Genomic DNA, 24,815 nt, shown 5'->3' with positions numbered 1-24,815 from the left:
ACCACTGTTTGGGCGCATGGGAGAGCTCAGAAGGGAAGGAGCGCAATTTTGGAATGCAGACTGATGGGATGTTCTGCGGGCATCATGTTGCGTTTGCAGAGCCCCTGATGTGCCTAAACAGTAGAAACCCCCCACAAGTGACCCCATTTTGGAAACTAGACCCCCCAAGGAGCTTATCTAGATGTGTAGTGAGCACTTTGAACCCCCAAGTGCTTCACAGAAGTTTATAAACGCAGAGCCATGAAAATAAAAAATCATTTTTTTTCCTCAAAAATGATTTTTTAGCCCGCTATTTTTTATTTTCACAAGGGTAACAGGATAAATTGGACCCCTAAAGTTGCTGTTCAGTTTGTCCTGAGTACGGTGGCACCCAATATGTGGGAGGGAACCACTGTTTGGGCGCACGGCAGGGTTCAGAAGGGAAGGAGCGCCATTTGACTTTTTGAATGGAAAATTAGCTCCAATCGTTAGTGGACACCATGTCGTGTTTGGAGAGGCCCTGTCTGCCTACACTTTGGAGCTCCCCCACATATCACCCCATTTTGGAAACTAGACCCCCTAAGGAAGTTATCTAGATGCATAGTGAGCACTTTGAACCCCCAGGTGCTTTACAGAAGTGTATAACGCAGAGCTGTGAAAATAAAAATATTTTTTTTCCTCAAAAAATGATTTTTTTAGCCCGCTATTTTTTATTTTCACAATAGTAACAGGAGAAATTGGACCCCAAAAGTTGTTGTCCAGTTTGTCCTGAGTACGCTGGTACCCAATATGTGGGGAGGGACCACTGTTTGGGCACACGTCGGGGCTCAGAAGGGAAGTAGTGATGTTTTGAAATACCGACTTGATGGAATCGTCTGCGGGCGTCATGTTACGTTTGCAGAGCCCTTGATGTGCCTAAACAGTGGAAACCCCCCCACAAGTGATCCCATTTTGGAAACTAGACCCCCAAGGAACTTATCTAGATGTGTGGTGAGCACTTTGAACCCCCAAGTGCTTCACAGAAGTTTATAACGCAGAACCGTGAAAATAAGAAATCTATTTTTTTCCTCAAAAAATGATTTTTTAGCCCGCAAATTTTTATTTTCACAAGGTTAACAGGATAAATTCGACCCCAAAAGTTGTTGTACAGTTTGTCCTGAGTACGCTGGTACCCCATATGTGGGGGGGGACCACTGTTTGGGCACACATCGGGGCTCGGAAGGGAAGTAGTGACGTTTTGAAATACCGACTTGATGGAATGGTCTGCGGGCGTCATGTTACGTTTGCAGAGCCCCTGATGTGCCTAAACAGTGGAAACCCCGTACAAATGACCCCATTTTGGAAACTAGACCACCCAAGGAACTTATCTAGATATGTGGTGAGCATTTTGAACCCCCAAGTGCTTCACAGAAGTTTATAACGCAGAACCGTGAAAATAAAAAAATCTTTTTTTTCCTCAAAAAATGATTTTTTAGCCCGCAATTTTTTATTTTCACAAGGTTAACAGGATAAATTCGACCCCAAAAGTTGTTGTACAGTTTGTCCTGAGTACGCTGGTACCCCATATGTGGGGGGGACCACTGTTTGGGCACACATCGGGGCTCGGAAGGGAAGTAGTGACGTTTTGAAATACCGACTTGATGAAATGATCTGCGGGCGTCATGTTACGTTTGCAGAGCCCCTGATGTGCCTAAACAGTGGAAACCCCCCACAAGTGACCCCATTTTGGAAACTAGACCCCCCAAGGAACTTATCTAGATGTTTGATGAGCACTTTGAACCCCCAAGTGCTTCCCCGAAGTTTATAACTCAGAGCCGTGAAAAAAAAAAAATCATTTTTTTTCACAAAAATCATTTTTTTAGCCCCCAATTTTTTATTTTCCCAAGGGTAACAGGAGAAATTAGACTCCCAAAGTTGTTGTGCAATTTTTCCTGAGTACGCTGATACCCCATATGTGGGGGTAAACCACTGTTTGGGCACACGTCGGGGCTCGGAATAGAGAGAGTGCTGTTTGACATTTTGAACGCAAAATTGGCTGGAATAAATCGTGGCGCCATGTCGCGCTCGGAGACCCCGTGATGTGCCTAAACAGTGGAAACCCCTCAATTCTAACTCCAACCCTAACTCCAACACACCCCTAACCAAAATCCCACCCTAATAATAACCCTAACCACAGCCCTAACGCCAACACACCCCTAACCCTAATCCCAACTCTAACCCTAACTACAAGCCTAACCCTAATCCCAACCCACCCCTAACCCTAATTCCAGCCCTAACCCTAATTCCAGCCCTAACCCTAATTCCAGCCCTAACCCTAATTCCAGCCCTAACCCTAATTCTAGCCCTAACCCTAATTCCAACCCTAACCCTAATTTTAACCCTAATTTTAACCCTAACCCTAATTTTAACCCTAATTCCAACCCTAACCCTAATTCTAGCCCTAACCCTATTTCTAACCCTAACCCTATCTGTAACCCTTATTCCAACCCTAACCCTAATTCCAACCCTAACCCTAGTTCGAACCCTAAATGGAAAAAAAAATATTTTTTTTATTTTATTATTTGCACCTGGCTATGGGGGTGATAAAAGGGGGGTGTATTTACTTTTTTTTTCATTTTGATCACTGTGAGAGTGTATCACAGTGATCAAAATGAAAAATGAACGGGCAACCGGCAAATTCATGGGCGCCGCCATCTTGGACAATGGCAGGCGCACTGCGCATGCGCCCGCCATTTTGCAAGATGGCGGCGCCCATGATCCGGACGCCGGGAGCCACGGCGGGACACCGGGAGCACGATCGGAGGTCCTGGGGGCATCGGAAGGTGGGAGGGAGCGATAGACAGGGGAGGGGGAGCAGATGATGACGGCGGCGAACGATCGCCGCCGTCCATCGGTGGCGGGGGCCGATCGGCCCCGCCAGTCGGTGTGTGGGGGGGTCGGGGGTCAGTGTCCAGCCATGTCCGATGCTATTGCAGCATCGGCCATGGCTGGATTGTAATATTTCACCAAATTTCATTGGTGAAATATTACAAATCGCTCCGATTGGCTGTTTCACTTTTAACAGCCAATCAGAGCGATCGTAGGCACGTGGGGGCTAAGCCACGCCCCCAGGGATTAACTGTAGAGTGTCCTTTGTGTGCGGGTCGGGTGACCTTTCAGTGACCCCGGTCACCCGACCCGCAGGGGGGCTATTTATAGCATGACGCCTACGTAGGCGTCATAGGTCGTTTGGGCACGACTTTTCATGACGCCTACGTAGGCGTCATGGGTCGTGAAGGGGTTAAGCTACAGGGTGTTGCTCCCTGCCTAAGATCGATAAGAATCATACAGGGGGAAGTGGTACATGCAGTGAAAACCTTCTCATAATGCTCACTTGGACTTAAAAGTTAACTCATTAGGTTCCAAATACTTTGATTGCCAATGTCTCCACAACAGAGGTGAAATATAAAAAAAAAAAAAACAACTTTTTAGAAGTCTTCAGATACTATTCTATCATGTCTCCAGTTCAACATGATATTTATTTTTTTCAAAAAGTTCTAAGGCTATGTTCAAATGTTACGTTTTACATTAACAGCAAAAGCTATGAGATTTCAGAAACATAATGCACACAAAATTTATTTTTTTCTGAATTGGAAAACTGCTGCTTTTTTGAAAAGCAGCATGTCCCTTCAGCGTTTTTGTAGTGTTTTCACCCATAGAAAGCAATGAGTTGGTGCAGAAAAAACGCAACGTGAGAACATAGTCTAACATTGCAAGAGTGACATCCGGTTAGAAAAAAAAAAGTGATAATGTCACATACAAGAATAAATTATAGATTGAATTCCAGTGAACCCATTTTCCTCAATTTGTTTAAGTGTATTAAGGTGGCAAGTTTTTAATCTGAAAAAAAGAAGTCAACAGATAGTAAATATTTTCTTAAAAAAGTTTTCAATAAACTGACAGTCAAGTGGAATAAAAACTCTAAGAGTATAAAGAATCCTGAGTGTACATGTAGACTACGTTTACTAACTCTAAGACATGCATAGCTGACACGGTTGCAATCTGTCTATGAAAGGATTAGGAGAACACAGACTGACTCTTCAGGGGTATAATTCCAATTTGGCCATGGGCCAAATTCCACGTCACATAATGTAGCTGTCAAGTGATGTCATGTCACTGGCATGCCTTTGTATTGAAAGCAAGCATCTGGGGCGCAGCACAAAGAATGACATCACTGCTGAGCGGACTGTATTAGAGGCATCAGCAGCAGATGGAGCCTAACATAAAAAGCAAGCAACTTTCAAACAAACAGTGCTGACTCTGCTTTTTCCCCTTATATTGGTAGCCTGGCAGGTTCAGCTCACCCCACAGCTGGCACAAAATGCACACTTCGTCTCCATGTTACTCCAGTACAGCTGCCTGAGCCTGGTGGAAGAAATCTCAAAGCTGCGTTATTTCTTTTCCCTCCTCTGTTGGTGCACTTTTACTTTAGACATACTGAATAATAATAATAATAAATTTTATTTTTATAGCGCCGACATATTCCGCAGCACTTTACATTTCATTTCATAATTATCTAAGTCAATTATATTCACTTAAGGTACATTTCTGGATTGGATTAAGAACATTTACCACTAAGGGTAGCCATATACATTATATCAAGACATGCTTATAAGGGTTTTGCTGGAATTTATTGATGTTTTTTGATCAGCTGTTGCAAGGGGCCATGGAACACCATTCCACTACATCAGACAGCTTGCAGTACCATTCACTGCCACTATACCATGTAACACTGCCACTTCCAATGCACTAAGGCTCCTTTAAATCTGCTGATCTATGGGAATGCTGGGAGTTGGACTGGCAATTGAACATAAACTGATAAACTACCCAAAGGACTGCTGAAATTATATATATTTTAGCCCCAGAAAAATTGTTAAAAAGGAAATTATCACCTATATTTGTTATATAATAAAACCAGATGGTTAAACACTTTTTGAAGCACTATTCCAGAGGGATTTTATTTTCCACTGGAGTGGTGCCATTAATGCTAGTTTCCTGACCCTAATCTTATACTTACCTGTCTTCAGATGTTCCTGGTGCCACTCCATGTCCCAATCCATCAGCTTGAGACCGCAACTCATGACTGACTGGAAATCAGAGGTAATGGTCACAAACTCTCAAATTCAAGTCTACAAGGGCCTTATCCTGGCCTCGTTCTGGGTCTCAAAAACTTACACTGAGAAGTGACCTCTGTGTCGCCCAGTGAAGACTAGAATAGTTAGGCAGATTGACAAAAAAGTATTAAGTTAAGTACCGGTAACGGTATTTTTCGGAAGCCCATGAAGCACCACGAGAGAGGGGATCCGCCCTTCGGGAACAGGAAACCTACAGATACAAAAGGGCGGCACCTCTCCCACGCATCAGTTGGATTACAGAGCTTGAGAGGCTACCATGGTTAGTACACCGCATGTACACAATATATACAACCTATCTATCCTATTTACAATTCTTTATACCATCTCCCACATAAGGTAAATTCGTGAAACAATCTTCTAAAGGGGTGCACCCCTATACGTGAACAAGGGAGGGAACTAAGGGTGCTGTCATGGGCTTCCGAAAAATACCGTTACCGGTACGTAACTTAATACTTTATTCGGACTCCCAAGACAGCACCACGAGAGAATTACAGAGATGTAAACTAATTTAGGGAGGGACTACAGCCTGCAGCACCCTTAGCCCGAAGGTGAGATCTGAGGAGGCACCCATATCTAACCGATAGTGGTTAAAAAAGGTGGAAGGAGATGATCACGTGGCCGCCTTACATATCTGGTCAATTGATACTCCCACTCTCTCTGCCCAGGATGATGCCATGGCACGAGTGGAATGCGCCCTCAGGTTCTGTGGAGCCGGACCACCACCTGCTGTGTAGGCAAGAGAGATAGCCTCCCTAATCCACCTCGCTAACGTGCGCTTTGACACTCTATACCCTTTCCTGGAACCTTGGAAGGATAAAAATAATGCGTTCTTCTTCCAAGGATCTGTGGCTGCTAAATATTTAAGTAGGCATCTCTTAACATCTAGAGCCTGAAGTTTTTGTTCTTTAGGATTGGTTGGATTAGGGAGGAAGGAAGGCAGAACTCTCTCTTGTGTCCTATGAAAATGAGATGCTTGGGAAGGTATGCCGGCTCTGGCCTTAGGATTACTCTATCCTGTAGGAATTCTGTGTACGGAGGTAATCTGGAAAGTGCCTGTATGTCGCCTATTCTACGTGCCGATGTTATTGCTACCAAAAAGGCTGTCTTAAGTGATATCGTTTTTAGTGAAGCCGAATGCAGAGGTTCAAACGGTCTCTCTGTCATGGCTGTCAGGACTAAATTTAAGTCACAAGGCATACACCTATCTTTGAGTATGGGTCTCGATCTGGAAACTGCCTTAATATATCTTGCAACCCAATGGTTACCGGCAATGTCGCATGCAAATAGGGCCCCTAAAGCTGAAACTTGTACTTTCAGTGACTCGTGGAAAGGCCCAACTCGAGACCCCTCTGGAGGAATTCTAGAATCCGTTTTACGGGTATTCCATCCCTGATATCAAACTCACAGGTGGACAGGAATCGTCTCCAGGTTCTAGCATAGATACCTGTGGTGGTTTGTTTCCTACTTTTTAGAAGTGTATCGATTAGGTTTTTTGAGAACCCTCTATCCCTCAATAGTGTTCTCTCAAACACCATGCCGTCAAACGGAGTCCCGCTACTTGTGGGTGGTTGACTGGCCCCTGGTAGAGGAGATCTGGAAGGTTCGGCAGTACCCAAGGATCGCTTACTGACATGGTCCTCAACCATGCAAACCAGGTCCTTCTGGGCCAGAAGGGGGCAATCATTATGACTCTTGCCCCGTCTTCCCTGATCTTCCTCACTACCAGAGGTAGAAGGCTCAAAGGCGGAAAGGCATAAGCCAGCGAGAAGTCCCATTTTATTAGGAGGGCGTCCACTGCCAGTGGATTTTCCCTGGGATTTAGGGAACAAAGTTTTTTCCTTCCTGTTTTCTTGGTGGCAAAGAGGTCTACCTCCGGTTGACCCCATTTGCGGACAATCTGGTTGTAGATGTGTGAGTTTAACGCCCATTCTCCCTGCCTTAGGGCCCTGCGGCTTAGAAAGTCTGCCTTCATGTTGTCTTTTCCGCTGATGTGGAGCGCGGTTAAAGATAGAAAATTTTTCTCTGCTATCTGAAGGAGACGTTCCGTTATACGCATCAGGGCGTTGGAGCGGGTTCCACCTTGGTGGTTGACATAGGCTACCTCTACCTGGTTGTCCGAGAGTATCGTCACATGATGGCCCTGTAGATACATAATGAGTTTTTTAATGGACAATTCAATTGCCCGCAGCTCCCTCTGGTTAGATGATATCTCAGCATCGGAGCCCCATTGCCCCTGTACCACTATTTCACCCATATGGGCCCCCCAACCCCATGGACTAGCGTCTGTGGTTATTACGCAGGTTATCTGTATTACCCAGGGCACCCCCGAGGCCAAATTTCCGACATCGAGCCACCACCTAAGAGATGTAATAGTTGAGGGGCTCAGCAATACTTGACCCTCAAGGAGCCCTCTAAGGTTCTACTATTAACCAGGACGTCTTTCTGAAGGGCCCTAGTGTGGAACTGTGCCCACTTGACCGCTGGAACACATGAGGTTAGGGAGCCTAACAGGGACATGGCCTGCCTGAGGGTCATGGAGGGTCTATCGATTGCCCGAAGAACCTGCTGCTGTATCTGCTGTAATTTATCTACGGGTAACAGACACTGCTGAGTTTCTGAATTTAACAGCAAGCCTAGAAACTTCTGGACCCTTAAGGGCTGAAAACGGGATTTCTCGTAATTTATTATCCATCCGAGGTTCTCTAATCTGGACTTAGCTTTTTTAATCTGAGATAGACAATGGTCCACTGAATTTCCCACAATCAAAAAATCGTCCAAGTATGGAATAATTAAGATGTCAACTTCCCGTAAATGAGCCATAACTTCGGCCACTATTTTTGTAAATACCCGGGGCGCTGCTGAGAGACCAAAGGGAAGGGCTCTATATTGATAATGACGGATTATACCGTCTATTGATACCGCCACTCTCAGGAACTGCTGAAAATCTGCATGGATGGGTACATGATAATATGCGTCTTTTAAGTCCACTACCGCCATAAAACACCCTTCAAACAGCATCTTTATTGTCGAACTAATGGACTCCATTTTAAAGGTGCGTTTAACCAAAAACTCATTAAGGAAACGTAAATTGATAATCGTTCTGAATGTTTTATCCGGCTTTTGGATTAGGAATAAGGGAGAGTAGAACCCTCTTCCTCTCTCAGACTCTGGAACCTCTATCAGAACGTTTTTTTAGACACAGGCTCACGACCTCTGCTTCTAAAGCCGCCAGCTCGAAGGGTGAAGACCTTAAGGGTGTAGGTTTAAAGGTATCCCGTGGGACTTGAGTGAACCCCAACCTGAGTCCGGTGGATATCACATTCCGCACCCAGTCACTATTGGTGATCTGCAGCCATGCTGGGAGGAAGGATAACATCTACCCCCCCACGGGAATTGCTAGTCATTGGTTTTGTCTTTTACGCTCTCTCGACGAGCGTCTTCTTCTATCCTCCCATCTGGGACGGTCTCTATTAGGTGACGGGTTACACCTTCTCCCTTGACCGAATCTCATATTAAACGGACGTCGGTAAGATGCGGACCAAAGATTTGGGAATTTCTTTTTATCATCCCCGGCCTTCTCCAGTAGCTCGTCCAGGACTGCTCCGAATAAATATTCCCCCTCACACGGGATAGTGCAGAGTTTCGCCCTGGACTGAATATCTCCCGGCCAGCACTTCAGCCACAGGGCTCTCCGAGCCGCATTAGAGAGTCCTGCTGCCCTGGCGGCCATTCTGACTGCATCAGCCGAGGCATCCACTAGGAAGGCTGCGCCATCCTGGATTATTGGAAGGGCCCCAAGGATTGCCTGTCTAGATGTTCCTTGTTTTAACTGTGACTCTAACTGGTCCAACCAGACCATCATGGACCTGGCCGTGCAAGTCGATGCTACTGCTGGTCTTAAGGAACCGGCTGCCATCTCCCAGGTATTTTTAAGGAAGGTATCTGCCTTCCTGTCAAGAGGATCTTTAAGGGACCCCATGTCCTCAAAGGGTAGCGAGGATTTTTTCGATGCTTTCGCTATAGCTGCATCTAACTTGGGGGCCTTGTCCCAAGTATTCATTGCTGTATCAAAAGGATATCTCCGCTTGAGGGCTGGTGGTAGCGACCCTTTTTTATCTGGCTTTTTCCACTCTCTGCGGATGAGATCCTGGATCTTTTCGTTTAGTGGGAAGACCCTACGCTTCCTCTGCTCCAGCCCCCTGAACATCATATCCTGCATTGATAATTGAGGCTTCGGCTCCTCCACCTCCATTGTTCCTCTGACCGCTTTTACCAATTTGTCTACTCGGTTGAGCGGCAGGCAAAACCGACCAGAGTCCTCGTCCTCTGAGGAGGACGAGGGAGATGAAATGTGGGAGCCCTTACTTCTCCTCCACTCTGTTGAGGAATCCGACTCCACCGGGTCCTCACCTCTCACACTCTCTGGTTGGGACAGGGTTTTAGGGTTTCCTTCATCTCTGCCCTTACTATATCCCTTAAACACACCGCTACTGCGGGCGACTCCTCCGCCACTGTCTGCTGGATACAGGGGGGACATAACTTTTTGGGGCATGAATCTGGTAACGGGCATGCACAGAGTGCGCATTCCCTGTGTCTGGTTTTACTCGTAGCTTTCTTCCCCTAGAATAAAACACAGAAGGAGGGCCCCGTCACTGAGTGAACATTCACGAAGATCACTTACCAGTACCACAATCAAGTACCGGAGAATGAGGGGGATTTTTCTCAGTCGATGCTCCTGTCCGCCTAGCGGAGCTCTTATGACTGGACTGGTCACTTCGTCCCAGACGCTCCTTACTGTCACGGGCCTCTTTCTTCTTCTGTTTGACCTACCTAAGGTCATCCAGGGGCGGCAGTGAAGATTGTCGCTGTTGCCACTGTAGCTGGTGCTTTTGCTGCTGCTGCTCCTGATCGCTCTCCATTACTGCTTGCAATAATGTGGCCAAGGCAAGGCACCCATCTAGGGTCCTGCCTATATACCCCTCCTCCGGACAGCAGCTATCACCCGCCGCGCCCCCCTTCTACTAGGACTCCTCCCCCCCAGCTGGCGCCGCTTCTGGCAGGGGAACCGGCGCCTACCGATGGGCGCCGCCATCTTGGGTCCCGGCGCCTGCGCAGTGGCGCCGCCGACCCGGAAGCGCCCCGAGGCTCCGCCCCCTGACGTCACCGCGACTCCCAACGCAAACCGGAAGTCACGCGGAACGCCCGGGCCCTGCACTATGGAGCGCTCCCCGGCCCCAACACCCTGCAGCCGCGCTCACCCTGCAGCCGCGCCGCCCCCCCCCCCCCGACCACCGCGATCGCGCCGCTGGAGCTGGGAGTCCCCGGGGGGCATACTCACCGGCGCGGTCTGCTTATGGAGACGGACCTCCTCCGGACGCCGCTCCCTGCTGTCTACGCCACTGCCGTGCCACCCATCCTGGGCCACCGTGGAGTCTTCCAGGAGCTCCGCACCAGGCCGAGGTAGGAGACCCCCCCCCCGCTACCTGAACCGGCCGGCCTGGGATCTAGTCATCTGCAGGATCCAGTCCCCTCAGGAACAGGAAACCAACTGATGCGTGGGAGAGGTACCGCCCTTTCGTATCTGTAGGTTTCCTGTTCCTAAAGGGCGGATCCCCTCTCTCGTGATGCTGTCATGGGAGTCCGAATAAAAATACCCTTTAAAAATGATCTTTTAATGATTAATGTAAAAAAAAAAAAAAAAAAAAGTTTACTTAAAATTAGCCTCAATCCAGAGGTGCTTAATTATCCACAAAACATTTGACAAAATGAAACCCCAAAGCAAAAGCACAAAGGGTGTATATAGTGTAGTTATCTCTCCCTTTTATATCCCTGTGCTGAACAGGCTACCTGGCAGCAGAGGTTGGCACCCCCAACTCAATGTCGACTAACCAACTGGTCTTGTTGATCCCCAAGTCCAGTATGATGAAATTAAACCAATCCAGAACCAGACCCCATAGGGACTTCAAATACCAGTCAGCCAGAATAATGGATAGAAAAAGAATAAGGGTTGAGTAGTTTATACACATTCATATAAAATCAATCAAGCACTGTGCGTGGATTTATGGGGCAGACAGACATAAAAACATAGAAAACAAATGTATCGTCCCTATCTTACAACCCCAAACAATTATTCAAAACTTTTAACTCCCTCCTCCGCCCACCACTGCCCCCTCCAACCGCCGTCACCTCTGTCGAGACTTTGCCACACACTTCCAAAATAAGATTGACTAAACAAGGCAAGTCTTCATCATTCAACCACCATAACCCCTTTATATACCGGACCAATGCCCAAATCCCATAACCTCCCTCTCCAACATCACTGAAGGGGAGCTTAATTGTCTCTTCTCCAAATCACACCTCACAACCTGTGCACTCGACCCCATCCCATCGGACCTCCTCCCCAACCTCACCACCACACTTATCCCATCCCTAACCCACCTCTTCAACCTATCACTAACGTCCGGTACCTTCCCTTCTGCTTTCAAACATGCCACAATCACGCCTATCCTTAAAAAGCCAACCCTCGACCCAACCGCTAGGCCCAGCTATCGCCCAATATCACTGCTCCCATTCGCTTTCAAACTCCTGGAGCAGCATGTCCACGCTGAACTTTCCTCCCACCCATCATCTAACTTGCTCTTTGACAATCTACAGTCTGGTTTCCGCCCCCATCACTCCACTGAGACAGCCCTGACCAAAATTACTAACGACCTACTTACAGCCAAGTCAAACGGACAATACTCTATACTCTTGCTTCGACACAGTTGATCACTGCCTCCTACTACAGATCCTCTCCTCCTTTGGCATAAAAGACCTCGCCCTATCCTGGATCTCCTCATACCTTTCCAACCGCACATTCAGCGTCTCCCACTCCCACACTACCTCCTCATCCCACCCTCTCTCTGTTGGAGTCCCCCAAGGCTCTGTTTTAGGACCCCTACTCTTCTCAATCTATACACTTGGTCTGGGGCAACTCAAAGTCCCATGGATTCCAGTACCACCTTTATGCTGGTGACACTCAAATCTAACTCTCTGGCCCAGACATCACCTCTCTGGTGTCCAGAAACCCAGAGCGTCTATCAGCCATATCCTTCTCCTCTCGCTTCCTCAAGCTCAATGTGGACAAATCTGAACTCACCATCTTTCTTTCATCTCACAGATCTTCCTTAACCGACCTACCTATAACAATTAATGACATCACGCTTTCCCCAGTACCGGAAGTCCGCTGCCTCGGAGTAACCTTTGCCACTGCCCTGTCCTTCAAACCGCACATCCAAGCTTTTTCTACCTCCTGTCGCCTCAAGCTCAAACATATTTCCAAAATCCGTCCTTTCCTCAACCCTCAATCTACTAAAATGCTTGTGCATGCCCTCATCTCCCGCCTCGACTACTGCAACATCCTTTTCTGTGGTCTCTGCTAACACCTTCGCACCTCTCCAGTCCATCCTTAACTCTGCTTCACGACTAATTTATCTTTCTCCTTGCTACTCCTCCGCTTCTCCCCTCTGCAAATCTCTTCACTGGCTCCCATTCCCTCAGCGTATCCAGTTCAAATTACTAATACTGACATACAAGGTCATCTATAACCTGTCTGTTCCATGTGTCTCTGAACTAATCTCCCAATATCTTCCCTCACAATCTCCGGTCCTCCCAAGACCTCCTCCTCTCCTCCACACTTATTCCCTCCTCACCTAACCGCCTCCAAGACTTCTCCCGAATAGCCCCTATCCTCTGGAATTCTTTGCCCCAACATGTTCGACTATCAACCACATTTGGATCCTTCAGGCGGAAACTGAAAACCCACCTCTTCAAGAAAGCCTTCAGCCTGCAATGACCCCAATATCTCCTCTCCACTACCGGAGATATCACCTCAACCAACACCGGAACTGCTGCAACCCACCAACCTACTGTCTCCTTCTCCACCATCCTGTAGCATGTAAGCCCGAAAAGGCAGGGTCCTCTCCCCTCTATCAGTCTCTGACAGTTTGTTTACTGTAAGTGATATCTGTAATTTGTATGTAATACCCTCTCATGTACAGCACCATGGAATAATAATAATTAATAATAATAAAATTTACCCCTGAATGAATATTGGTTGAAATGTCTGACTATCCAAGGTCAAAACACAAATTGTCTATGGCTGTAAAAAGGGAAAATAATAAAACTTTCCCCATTTGTCCCTATAATAAAAAGCTTACCTAGCTGTGGAGGTTGTCACCATAGGATATACGCAAATGGCGCCCCCCACTCACCGGCGACTGACCCGAATAGGTCCTATTAATCACTATTCTGAAACAATAAAATAAAAGGTATTCAAGGGAGTAGATATTTACAAAAAGATATAAACCTAAAAATAGAAATCAAAAGAAGAGACTAGAAAATGCAGTCATCAAATGTCATCAATTAATGCCTATACCTGCCTGCAGTTTACAGGGCAGATTAAAAATACACACTTATCTGCATCTTCTGCTATAGGTTAGCCTTGACGCGTTTCCCCTCCATCATCAGATTTATCAGGAGGCTCCAGGATAAAAGATTGACATCAGGTGTATGTCATACTTTATGGACTGTAGTCTAATTGTAGGTCTCCAAGAGGTGCTTCCTCATCCCATTGGTTGGCAAGTTGCACATGTGCCGCCTTCTGTGGCCATGATCATAAAGATCACATCTGTGCGAGCATCGCCCTCCATGACCAGCGTTACATGATCCAATGACGCAGATCACGTCAGCGCCCATCACTTCATATCAAACCTTTTTATGGTGCGAGATCATCTAAGCACACATCACATCCCCCACGATAACAGTCATATGACTTAGTGACGTGGACCGTAATGGAAGCTACCATTGCAAATTCCTATGAGACGAGGGAGGGATATAAATATCGGGTGTTCGCAGCTGCATTAGCAGTCCAGTCAAGTGAGTTACTCCACATACCCCTGAAAGAATCCATGTTTCCCCAATACATATCTGTCATATCCATCAAAAGCACCATTAATTAGATGAACCCGGTGTGTTTCAATGTTAATGTCCTTATATTCACGCTACTTTTTAGGGATTAACTAATAAAAGATGCGTTACGTACACACCTTAGCATGTGACGTGGAGTGCGCCTGCAGAGTTTAAGTTATCTACGCTAACTCAAACTATCAACCTCTGTGTTAGGCTATAAGGAGCATAAATCACACCCTGACCCATTTAGCACACCCCGATTTCTTAGCATGCTGCTACCACTCAAAGACACGGCGTAAAGAGTCCCCAAAAAGTGTTACTGTGAGAATCAAAAGGTCACACACACTCTGATGGGCTATAGACTATTTTAGGGCATACAAAGATCAAACTTAAAGATTTTAAGCGTTAAAATACAGTGCTTACAATAAATATATATAAAAGGTAAAAAACAAAAACAAATATGCAAAATAGTTATAAAATAAAAAGGGATAAATATCTAAATGTTTCCGTTTACAGTTATTGTCTGCTTTCTTGAGTGGAGAAGTTGATCATAAAGCACATCTGCCCCTCACATTTGAACCCCTTCTCTGACCATAGGCTCATATTTCCAGGATGACCTGGATTGGCCCCTTTAAAAGATGCAGTTTATGAATGGACGACTAAAAATATATACAGATGATGTGTCAGACAGATGAAAGCTTCTGTGATGAAAATTAATGTGAACTGAAAACCATTCATATATAAAATAATCACTAAATGATTTCTCAGGTAAAAAAAGTAGAACATACTTGTGCAAAACATGCTCAAAGGTAACACCCAAAAGTCAGTTTCTCATTCAGACGTTTAAGAGAGCCAGACTCCATCCTGAATATCCACTGCGTCTTCTTCTGCAACATGAGTTTGTCCCGGTCTCCCTTCTTACTATTCTCCCTAATTACCCCCAAGACACAGAATAATAGATCCCCAGCCTTTCCCAGACCATACTCCCAAATATGGCGGGATAGTGGGGTATCCCTTTTGTGTCTTATGTCCCCCAAATGTTCACGGATATGTTTTTTCAACTCCCTCATTGTCCACATAATTACATAGGGCAGACATGTACCGGTAGCCATGTAGACAACATGAGGTCTTGCAATTAGCCAAGTCCCTGATAAAGCATCTTTCTAGTTGAAGCACTGGCAAAATCTCTGCATGGCAGAATCCAACAGCAAAAGGAACATCCTCCACACCTAAAAAGTGCCACAAGTCCTCTTGTCTAGCCAGGTTCCCCTCTTGTTTCAGTAAGTCGACGCTGAGCAGGGGTGCCATTTACCTTTTATCATTAAGGTGCCGACCTCTGCTGCCAGGTAGCAGGTTCAGCACAGGGATATAAAAGGGAGAGATGGCTACACTATATACACCCTTTGTGCTTTCGGTTTGGGAGGTTCATTTTGTCAAGTGTTTTGTGGATAATTAAGCATCTCTGGCTTCGCTTCTGTACATGGTTATAAGATGGCCGTGTTGCTTGGGCATTTAGCAGCATTTAAATATTTGCTATCTAGCAGCCAAACAGATCCAAAGAAAATCTGGAGATGACTAGAGAAAAAAAATTCCCAGAGAAGTAAAAATACCATGAGTGGAGGTCATTGTGCAAGGAGGAAGAGGACTTGAGCAGAGTCAATTATTTATGGTGAATACAGTGTTATCCAAAAGAGCTTTTACCTTTTATTTTAATGTGTTCTGTAATTAAATCACGGCTGAAAAGAGATCTTTAAAGGAAACGAAAGGAAGCATCAGGCCATTTTAGTAACAATCCGGGGGTTTTTTTTCTCCTCTTCATTCTGTTATAGGAGAGTGCAGAGTTTGGACCAGCGACATGACCATGTAACTTGTCCAAAATGTCAATTTTTAGGTGTGCACCACCCTCAGCACGAGCGACATGCTCCTGAAGATAAATGGTATGTTCACAAGTGGAGGGGTATTTTATCCATATTTTAGGTAGCCTATTTGGTGCCTGAAATATGCAGCATTTGCCAGCACCAGCATAATTAATGAGATTGCTGAAGTCTCTTACACAGGCTGCTTTTTTTCCTATGCATGTGAATTCTTTCACGATTTTTCACTCAAATGAGTGTGCGAAAAATGCAAGTAAATATGTGTATTGTCTGTCGCGTATTTCCCACCATCACACGCTGGTTTTTGATGCTGGAAAAAACCCTGCAAATACGACACTTGTGTACATACGCTAACTATTCTCTGCTATGTGATGACTTCTTGGACAAACCCTTTAATGATCGTAATGATTACTATAATTTGAACTGCTCTTTCAAATGGCAATTTTTTTTTCTAATAAATGTAGAAGAGAGCAATGGTTCTTTATTCAGCTATGAAAATGCACACCCAAGGGCTGACAGCAGTTGTCAAGCTGTTGAAAGACTTGATTCAGGCATGAAACTTCACATTCAGACGTCCTATTGGTGTGATCTGGATTTTTCACTGTCACTTTTATTAGACCTTTTTGCCGATACTTGTTTTTTAATTTATCTGTAATAAAACAGCATGGCCAATATAAAGCAACCCTTCACCTTGGTATTGAAAATGGACTATATATTTTCACTCAGTTTATCTCCTCCACTCAGATCGATGTTCCGTTACTACTGCCTCCATGATGGCCCCCACTTTAGGAGCTGATGAGTAGTTCATAAAGAGAAGCTGTAAGAACAATTTGGCAATGTACAGACAATGCAGTAATGGTGCTGCAATACTGATTAAACAGGGTGGATTTATTCAAAGATATCACATTAATCAGCATTTAAGTAGGTTTCTAATGAGCTTTCTGGGCACAAGGGTCAAACTGTGGGTAGGATCTTCTCCTGCTCTGTCCCCTCCGCCTGCCTCCAGTGTTTCAATGACAGGTGACCAATTTTTCACTGACCTGCCTCCTGTTTGAAATTTTTATTGGAAGATATCATTGAGGAGAGATCTTTCTCTGTGCATGTGCCGCCTCTGGCCCCATTTTATTGAAGACCAGAAGACTGGCCGTGAAATCTAACTGCAAACGTGCTGCCTACGTCAATGATGGAGGCGACACAAAATTTCCAAACAGTTACCTGTCGTTTGAAAACCAGAGGCATGCGGAGAAGCTGGGCCAGGAGAAGACACTAAACACAGTAGGGTCCTTGAGCACAAAAATCTCATTATAAGAAAGGTTAAAAAGCTGATTACAGAAATCTACTCTATGGTTCTTGCTTAACAAATTTTATCTGTATTACAAAGACATTATGGTCATGCCTTTACTTTACATTAGAAAATCGTGCTGACAGGTTCTCTTTAACAGCAGTTGCTGAACATTGACGCAAACTCCTCCTACAGCACCCACAGAAGTGGCCCAGGGTCAGTTCCCCCCCACAGATCAAACATGAACTGTCTCTTTTTAAAAGCAATATCAATGTTTAAGACGCAAAAGCATCAGTAATATTTAAAAAGCTAGATGACAAACATTATGCAAATTTATGTTCATACCATCAGGGAGCGGTTTACAGGATAGAGCATCGTCCAAGTCTCTAGCAGTGGCAGGGTCAATGGTGAAGATGCACTCTTTCCTACAAAACAAAAAGGATAGGACATATTATAAACTAGAGTATAGCATTAGGATAAATCAGCGTTATACATAACTGAAGAGAAGCTGATATGGTGGCAACAGAGAAGAATCCAAATGGTTTATTGTGACGCTCGACCATTCCCCGTTTGCTAGTCAGAGGAGAGGGATCTTGCAAGTGTCATAGTCACAATTTTAATTGTGATCAACATTGCTTGCATCCCTGTATATTAAGTACACCATGTAAAATATCTTCAATATTTTTTATATATTATAAACACAATGATCATTTATAAAAACCCTCGCGGGGAAATATGCAATAACTGTCCAGGAAAAAAAAAAACACGAAAATTGAGACTTCATAACAAAAGACGGAGGTGTGCCCTGATGTGTCATTGCATATATTTAAATCACATCATATGCAAATACCCTTACAAGTCACTTTCATTCTGAACAGTAGCAATCGAGGAGGGTGTCCCCAAACACCCAATAGCCCTTTCTCTCACAATCATGTTGCCAAGGCAGCTAAAAGCAAAATGCTTCAATAGTACAATGTTGCAGTGCACTGGTTAAGCGGTCAAGTGGTCTCACATTCAAGCACCCTTAAAATGGTTTATAACGTTAATAAAGAACTTAATATGGTTAAAGTACTGTCAAACATATTAAGTAAAAAAAAAAAAAAAAAAAACAGATGGATTTGGACTTTTTCCTGAAACGTAAATAGTAAAATACGAAGGATAATACAGCTTGTAACTAGCTAAACAATTGAAATACAAAAATATTTATCCCATATGCAGCACCCAAAAAAAATAAAATAAAAAAACGACAAAACCGCAGGCTCATTGTTTGCATTCATGAACACATCTGTATAAGGCATAATAAAAACTACAGCTCAAGCTGCAAAGAAAAAGGAAAACATTATGGCTCTCAGAATATGGAAACCTAATAAAAGGAACCTTATGGAAAAATTGCCATTGCTTATTATTGTTATGGTCATGCATCACTTCGTTTACTGGGTGCAGTAGTTGTGACCAGTTGTTGAGCCCTGTATAACCCTACTCAAACCAATGACTTGCACCTATGTATAATGTGTATAGTGATAGGAAATGGCTATGGTTGGACTAGCAGGCACGAGACAGTTTGTCCTACAGTGATATTCTCCTACTGATAAAACATTGATTGTATTGAAACAGAAAAACACAGCCCAGTAAGTGACATCACTATAATAAAAGGCTATCTTCCCGTTAGATGTTCTCAAAATATATAGCAAAAACCTGCTGAAAGATTTCCTATAACTATTCTAGGATGACCCATAGACTATAAACGTCCGGGCGGTCAGTTTTCTTTTCTGCAGTGACATTCTAAAACATCACTGCACTGTGGAGCTGCTGAATGCTAATGTGCATATGCAGGGGGGAGCTGGCTATTAGAGTCCCTGCAGAGAAGGCAGGAATAAATCATCATGTCTACCTTCTCCGTTGTATAAGCAGCACTGAACAAGCACTGTGTATACAGATTAAAATGCACTGACTGTGCTTCCTTCTCTGGACCCAGAAATAATGGGATCACTGTGTAGTGAGGGTGCAGGAGCTGCTGGGCTCTAAGAAACAGATACAAGTTGTGCAGAGAAGAGACTGTTTTTCTCTGCTTTAAATGGTGCTAATTTAACCGCCCCAGTTATAGGAAAAATCAGCAATAAAACAGATGTACTTATGAGTTTAAACACCCCTCTCCCTCCCAAAGAACAGTGGTCATAAAACCCAGAAATGAACCAGAGACACTGGAAATCGGGGAAGTCAGGATTGAATATATTAATGTACGTACACAACATATACATTTACATGGGTTTAACCCATAAAACCTTATAGCAGAAGAATGTTTTTATCTTCCTGACGAGGTCGCATTTTTCAATTCTGGCCAGTGTCACTTTATGTGGTAATAACCGACATGATGAAAAATTTCAGTTGGGGGTTTTTATTTTTGCACACATTGTACTTCATATCAGTGGTAAATTTAGGTTGATATGATTTGCCTTTAATTACAAAAAAAATATAAGATTTGATACGGCGTTTTTATGCTCTTAAAAAAGATGGTCATACCACAAAAAATAATCATTTGTCACATGTCTTCTTAACATCCATATAAATTTTTTTTACTTTTTTTATAAAATGTAGAAGGGTAAAAGATTTAGCAGCAATTTTTTTTTAACTTATTTTATTAGGGGCCATTTCCCATTAAGTGACTTTTCTGCTTTTTTTTTTTACATAAGCCCCCATATAAGCACCATTTAAGGTATTCAAAAACACATTTAAGAAGCTTGTTAACCCTTTAGGTACTCAATTAAAACAAAATGGAAACAAATGAAAAATCAGTTATGTTACACAAAAATGATTTTTTAGCCTCAAATTTTTACGTTTCACAACAGTAACAGGAGAAAATGGACCATACAATTTGTTGTGCAATTTTTCCTTAGCATGCCGATAACCCACCATGTGTGGAAAAAAACTACGGATTAGGCACATAGCAAGGTCCAGGATGGAAGAACCATTTCAATTTTGGAACACAATTTGGTTGTAACATAGTAACAGTTTTGAAGGCTGAAGGAAGACCTGTCCATCTAGCTCAGCCTATTTTTAGTGCAGCTGTTCTGCATTGTTGATCCTGGGGAAGGCAAAAAACCCACAGAGTAGAAGCCAATTTTCTCCATAGAGAAAAAAATTCCTTCCCCTAAGTGGGGTCAACCATCTACCTATAATATTCTGTTATTCGTAACCTTCTATACTGTTACTCACAAGAAAAGCATCCATTCCTTTCTTAAATTCATTCAGTGAGTTGGCCATCACCACTTCCTCAGGAAGAGAATTCCAGAGCCTCACTGCTCTTACCGTGAAGAACCCTCTTCTATGCTGGAGCAGAAATGGTCTTTCATCCAAACGAAGAGAATGCCCCCTTGTTCTTGTCACAGTCCTTGGTACAAACAGTTCACTGGAGAGATCTCTGTATTGCCCTCTGATATACTTGTACATATATATTAAGTCTCCCCTAAGTAGTCTCCTCTCTAGAGTAAATAGACCTAATTTTGATAACCTTTCTGGGTATTGTAGTGAACCAACTCCATTTATCATTTTAGTAGCCCGCCTTTGAACCCATTCAAGTTCAGTAATGTCTCTCTTGAGCACCGGCGTCCAAAATTGCACACAATACTCCAAGTGTGGTCTGACGAGTGATTTGTACAGAGGGAGAATTATGTTTTCATCTCGTGTCCCCAGACCTCGTCTAATACATCCCATGATCCTATTTGCTTTGGTGGCAGCTGCCTGACACTGGGCAGTCCAATTTAGCTTCTTATTGACTAAAGCTGGAGTAACTCATAGCGACTTACTAGCGATCCTGACAACGATATCAACGTATCAGGATCGCTGGTAAATCGCTATGTGATCGCTGGTGAGCTGTCAAACAGACAGCTTCACCAGCGATTAGCACAGCGATGCCGAGCGCGCGGCATCGCTGTGTTAGTTAGCGCTGATGCCATGGATCCATGTCAAAAATAGAATTAAAATATAAAATATTGTTATTCTTACCTTCCGACGTCCCGCGCAGCATTCCCGCCTCTCTCCACGCTCCGGTCCCAGTAATCCTTTGCGAGAATTACTGCGATGACGTCCGTTCTCGCGGGATCGCGAAGTCTCGGTCATTCTTCCAAAGGATTACTGGGACCGGAGCATGGAGAGAGGCGGGAATGCTGCGCGGGACGTCGGAAGGTGAAAATAAAACTTTATTTTTTTTTATTATTTTACAGCGATGCGTGCTGGCCAGCGGGAAATCCGTGACGAAAAAAATGTCCAGAGGTTTCTTGCAGCGATCAGCGATTCCGGCAGGAGGGCCGGTTGCTGATCGCTGTCACACAGAGCGATCTCGCTGGTGAGATCGCTGTTGTGTCACAAAAGTTGTGACTCAGCAGCGATCTCGCTAGCGAGATTGCTATGTGTGATGGGGCCTTAAGATGCCCAAGTCTTTTTCCATGTCTGTTTTCCTCAGCAGTTTCCCATTTAGTAAGTAATTGTAGGATTTGTTTCTCCTTCCCATGTGCATAACCTTACACTTATCTGTGTTAAACCTCATTTGCCATTTTTCATTCTGTATCCATTTTTCATTCTGTAGCCCAATTTTGGCTGGAGTAGAATGTGGATACCATGTTGCATTTGAAGCGCCCCTGACATGCTTAAAATAGCAAAAAACTCGAACAAGTGACCATTTTGTAAACTATACCCCTCAAGTAATCGGTTATGGTCACCATGTCACATTTGCTGAACGTCAGGAGGTGCCAAAACAGTAGAAACCTCCAAAAGTTAAACCATTTTGGAAACTGTACCCCCTCAAGGAACCAAAGAATCAAACGAGTATAGTGAGCATATATTGCTGGACACTCAGTTGTCAAACTCAAATAGTTTTGTAGCATTGTGATGTGTAAATGATAAACGTATTTTTTTTTCTTACAGAAAGGTTAATGCAGCCCCAAATTATTCATTTTCACAAGTACAGGAGAAAATGAACCACATGATTTGTTGTTCAATTTCTCTTGCATACAATGATACCCAATATGTGAGTTTGGGTACATAGCAGATCTCAGAAGGGAAGGAGCACCATTTGAACTGTGTAGCGCAATTTTGGCTGGAGTAAAATGTGGATACCATGTTGCATTTGAAGCGCCCCTGACATGCTTAAAACAGCAAAATACTCGAAGTAGTGACTATTTTGTAAACTATACCCCTCAAGGAATTCATGTATGAGTATTGAAAGTATCAAAGTCCCACAGGTGCTTCGCTGAATTTTATAACATGGGGGCTTAAAAACGAAAAATTTTTCAATAATACCGCTTTAGCCCCCAAATGATTCATTATCACACCGGAGGCAAGAAGCATAGTTTACGCTAAACAGCTGTTGCTCAACCATTCCTTTATGTCTCCTCTCCTCATGTGACAAACAAATAAACTGGTATTAATTCAGAAACCCATTTCCATTGTTTCTCTCTTTTGCAAATAGCTACTTTAATTCTTGAGCGCCATTTTGGCTGAAATAAAATGCTGATGCCATGTGAAGTTTTAAGAGTCTCTGACATGCCAGAACAGCAGAAACCCCAAAAAGTGACTCCATTCTGTAAACTACACCTTTCAAGGAATTAATCTAGTGATGTAGTGAACATTTTTAACCCTAAGGTGACTCAGACAATTGTATAGCATTGGGCCAAGTAAATGAAAAATTACCATTTTTTACCTAAAATGCTGCTTTGGCTCCAAGTTTTTAATTTTTCAAAATAGCTAATAGAAGTAATTGGGTAACAGTGAAGAGACCGTTTTCTCCTGTGTACGTCAATACCTCATATGGCCGAAAACTATTTTTGAGGCACAGTGCAAAGCTCAGAAGGGAAGGAGCACCATATTGGGGTGCAGATTTTGATGGAATGTTTCAGAATGACATGTCAGTGGCAGAGCCCATGAGGTGCCAGAAAAGCAGACTCCACCCATTTGTGCCCTTATTTTACAAACTAAACTTCTGAATAAATTACTCTATGGGTACAGTGGTCATATTAACTTCACAGGTGTATCACAATTTTATACCACTGGGTGGTGAAGAATGAATAATTATATTTTTACCACTAAAATGTTGTTTTAGCCCCAAGTTTTAAATTTTTATGAGGGTTAATAGGAGAATTTGCACAACAAACTAAGAGATCCATTTTTGGCCCCTAGTGCACAGATGCCCTACTTATTATCAGGAACTTCTTTAAGCCACAGGGAAGGAGCGACACATAGTAGTGCAGATTTTGGTGGAATGGATTTAGAATGAGAAGGACAGAGCTCTTAAGGTACCAGAACAGAAGAGACACCCCCATGTGACCTTATTTTACAAACTACACCTCTCAATGAATTCATCCAAGGTCACATTCACAATTTGGTCAGTATTTTAAAACCGTATTTAGAAGCCAAAATCATGAGTAGAACAATTAGAAAAAAGTATAACAAAATCATGTGCATGACTTCTGCATTCTGCACCTATTCCTGGTTTTGGCTCACAAATACTGATGGAAGATATTGACCAAATACTGAATGTGGCCTAAAGGTGCAAAAAAGGGCAAAGAAAACATACACAAATCGCAGTGATCACCATAGAAACAATCAAATTTATTTCACAGAACAAAGTACAAAAAATTGTAAAAACATTTAAAATATACAATGGTTATGCACCTAGAGTTGAGCGAAACGGGTCGAACAATTTCAAAAGTCGCCGACTTTTGGCAAAGTCCGGTTTCATGAAACGAAACCCGACCCTAGGATGAGGTCGGCCACGAGGTCGGCGACTTACGCGCCAAAGTCGCGTTTCAAAAGTTTGTTTAGCGCTCTTTCAGCCAATCAGGATCCACGGACACTGTGGGCAACGTGATGACATAGGCAGGGGTCGCAACCATCTTTCAGAAGGGCATGCAAGTGATTGGCTTGCTTTGGTGGGCGTCACAGGGGTTATAAAAGGGCGTGCACGCCGACCGCCATCTTACTTCTGCCGATCTTAGCATAGGGAGAGGTTGCTGATTCTGTAGGGAGAGCGTTAGGCAGGGAAGAAGACAAAAAAACTGCTTCTGCTGCTAGCGATTTTGCCTGTGCAACACACCAGTCACTGTGTGTGCAGTGCAAGGGGAGGCTATATTGTGGTGGATCAGCGGTGTTGGTTGTTAGGCTGCCTTCTAAGGCTTCCTGACAGCTGCATTGCTGTTTCCCCACTGCTCTGCAAACTGCTTTTTTAAAAGCAATCCCAATTTTTTTTTGTCCTGCTAAGGTACTGAGCGTGCATTTATTCACACCATACAGCGGTGTACGCTCCTCACACAGTACCGTGTAACGGCTGTTATCACAGCCACAGTGAAGCTGTGTGTCACTGTGGAGGACTTGTTCCGTTCTTACAGACCTACACTCTAGGGAGATTCCTATTCTGCCCAATTCTACAATTCACTTTTTTCACACCTGTGCCATCGAGCCTGTGACATAGCGCTCTGATATTCAGTGGGCCTCACACAATCCAAAAGTGTCCAGTGTCCACAAGTGTCTGCAGAAATTCAAAATCTCCCTTATCCTGTAGTCACT

General features: G+C 43.9%; 1 protein-coding gene across 2 annotated transcripts in view; it reads right to left on the bottom strand.

Moving 5' to 3' along the window:
- DIS3L2 (DIS3 like 3'-5' exoribonuclease 2) overlaps positions 1 to 24,815 on the bottom strand; it is a 663,234-nt gene that overhangs the window by 304,063 nt on the left and 334,356 nt on the right. For both annotated transcript variants that reach the window (XM_073589330.1, XM_073589329.1), the window contains one exon: positions 17,604 to 17,683. In XM_073589330.1, the coding sequence (XP_073445431.1) occupies positions 17,604 to 17,683 (80 nt within the window). The remainder of the gene's footprint in view (positions 1 to 17,603; positions 17,684 to 24,815) is intronic.

The sequence above is a fragment of the Dendrobates tinctorius genome, unplaced genomic scaffold (assembly GCF_039654945.1).
Source record: "Dendrobates tinctorius isolate UK_male_01 unplaced genomic scaffold, ASM3965494v1 ptg000107l, whole genome shotgun sequence".
NCBI classification, from domain to species: Eukaryota; Metazoa; Chordata; class Amphibia; order Anura; family Dendrobatidae; genus Dendrobates; species Dendrobates tinctorius.
Note: the sequence above shows the minus strand (reverse complement) of the source record. Positions and strands in the feature narration are given on the sequence as shown.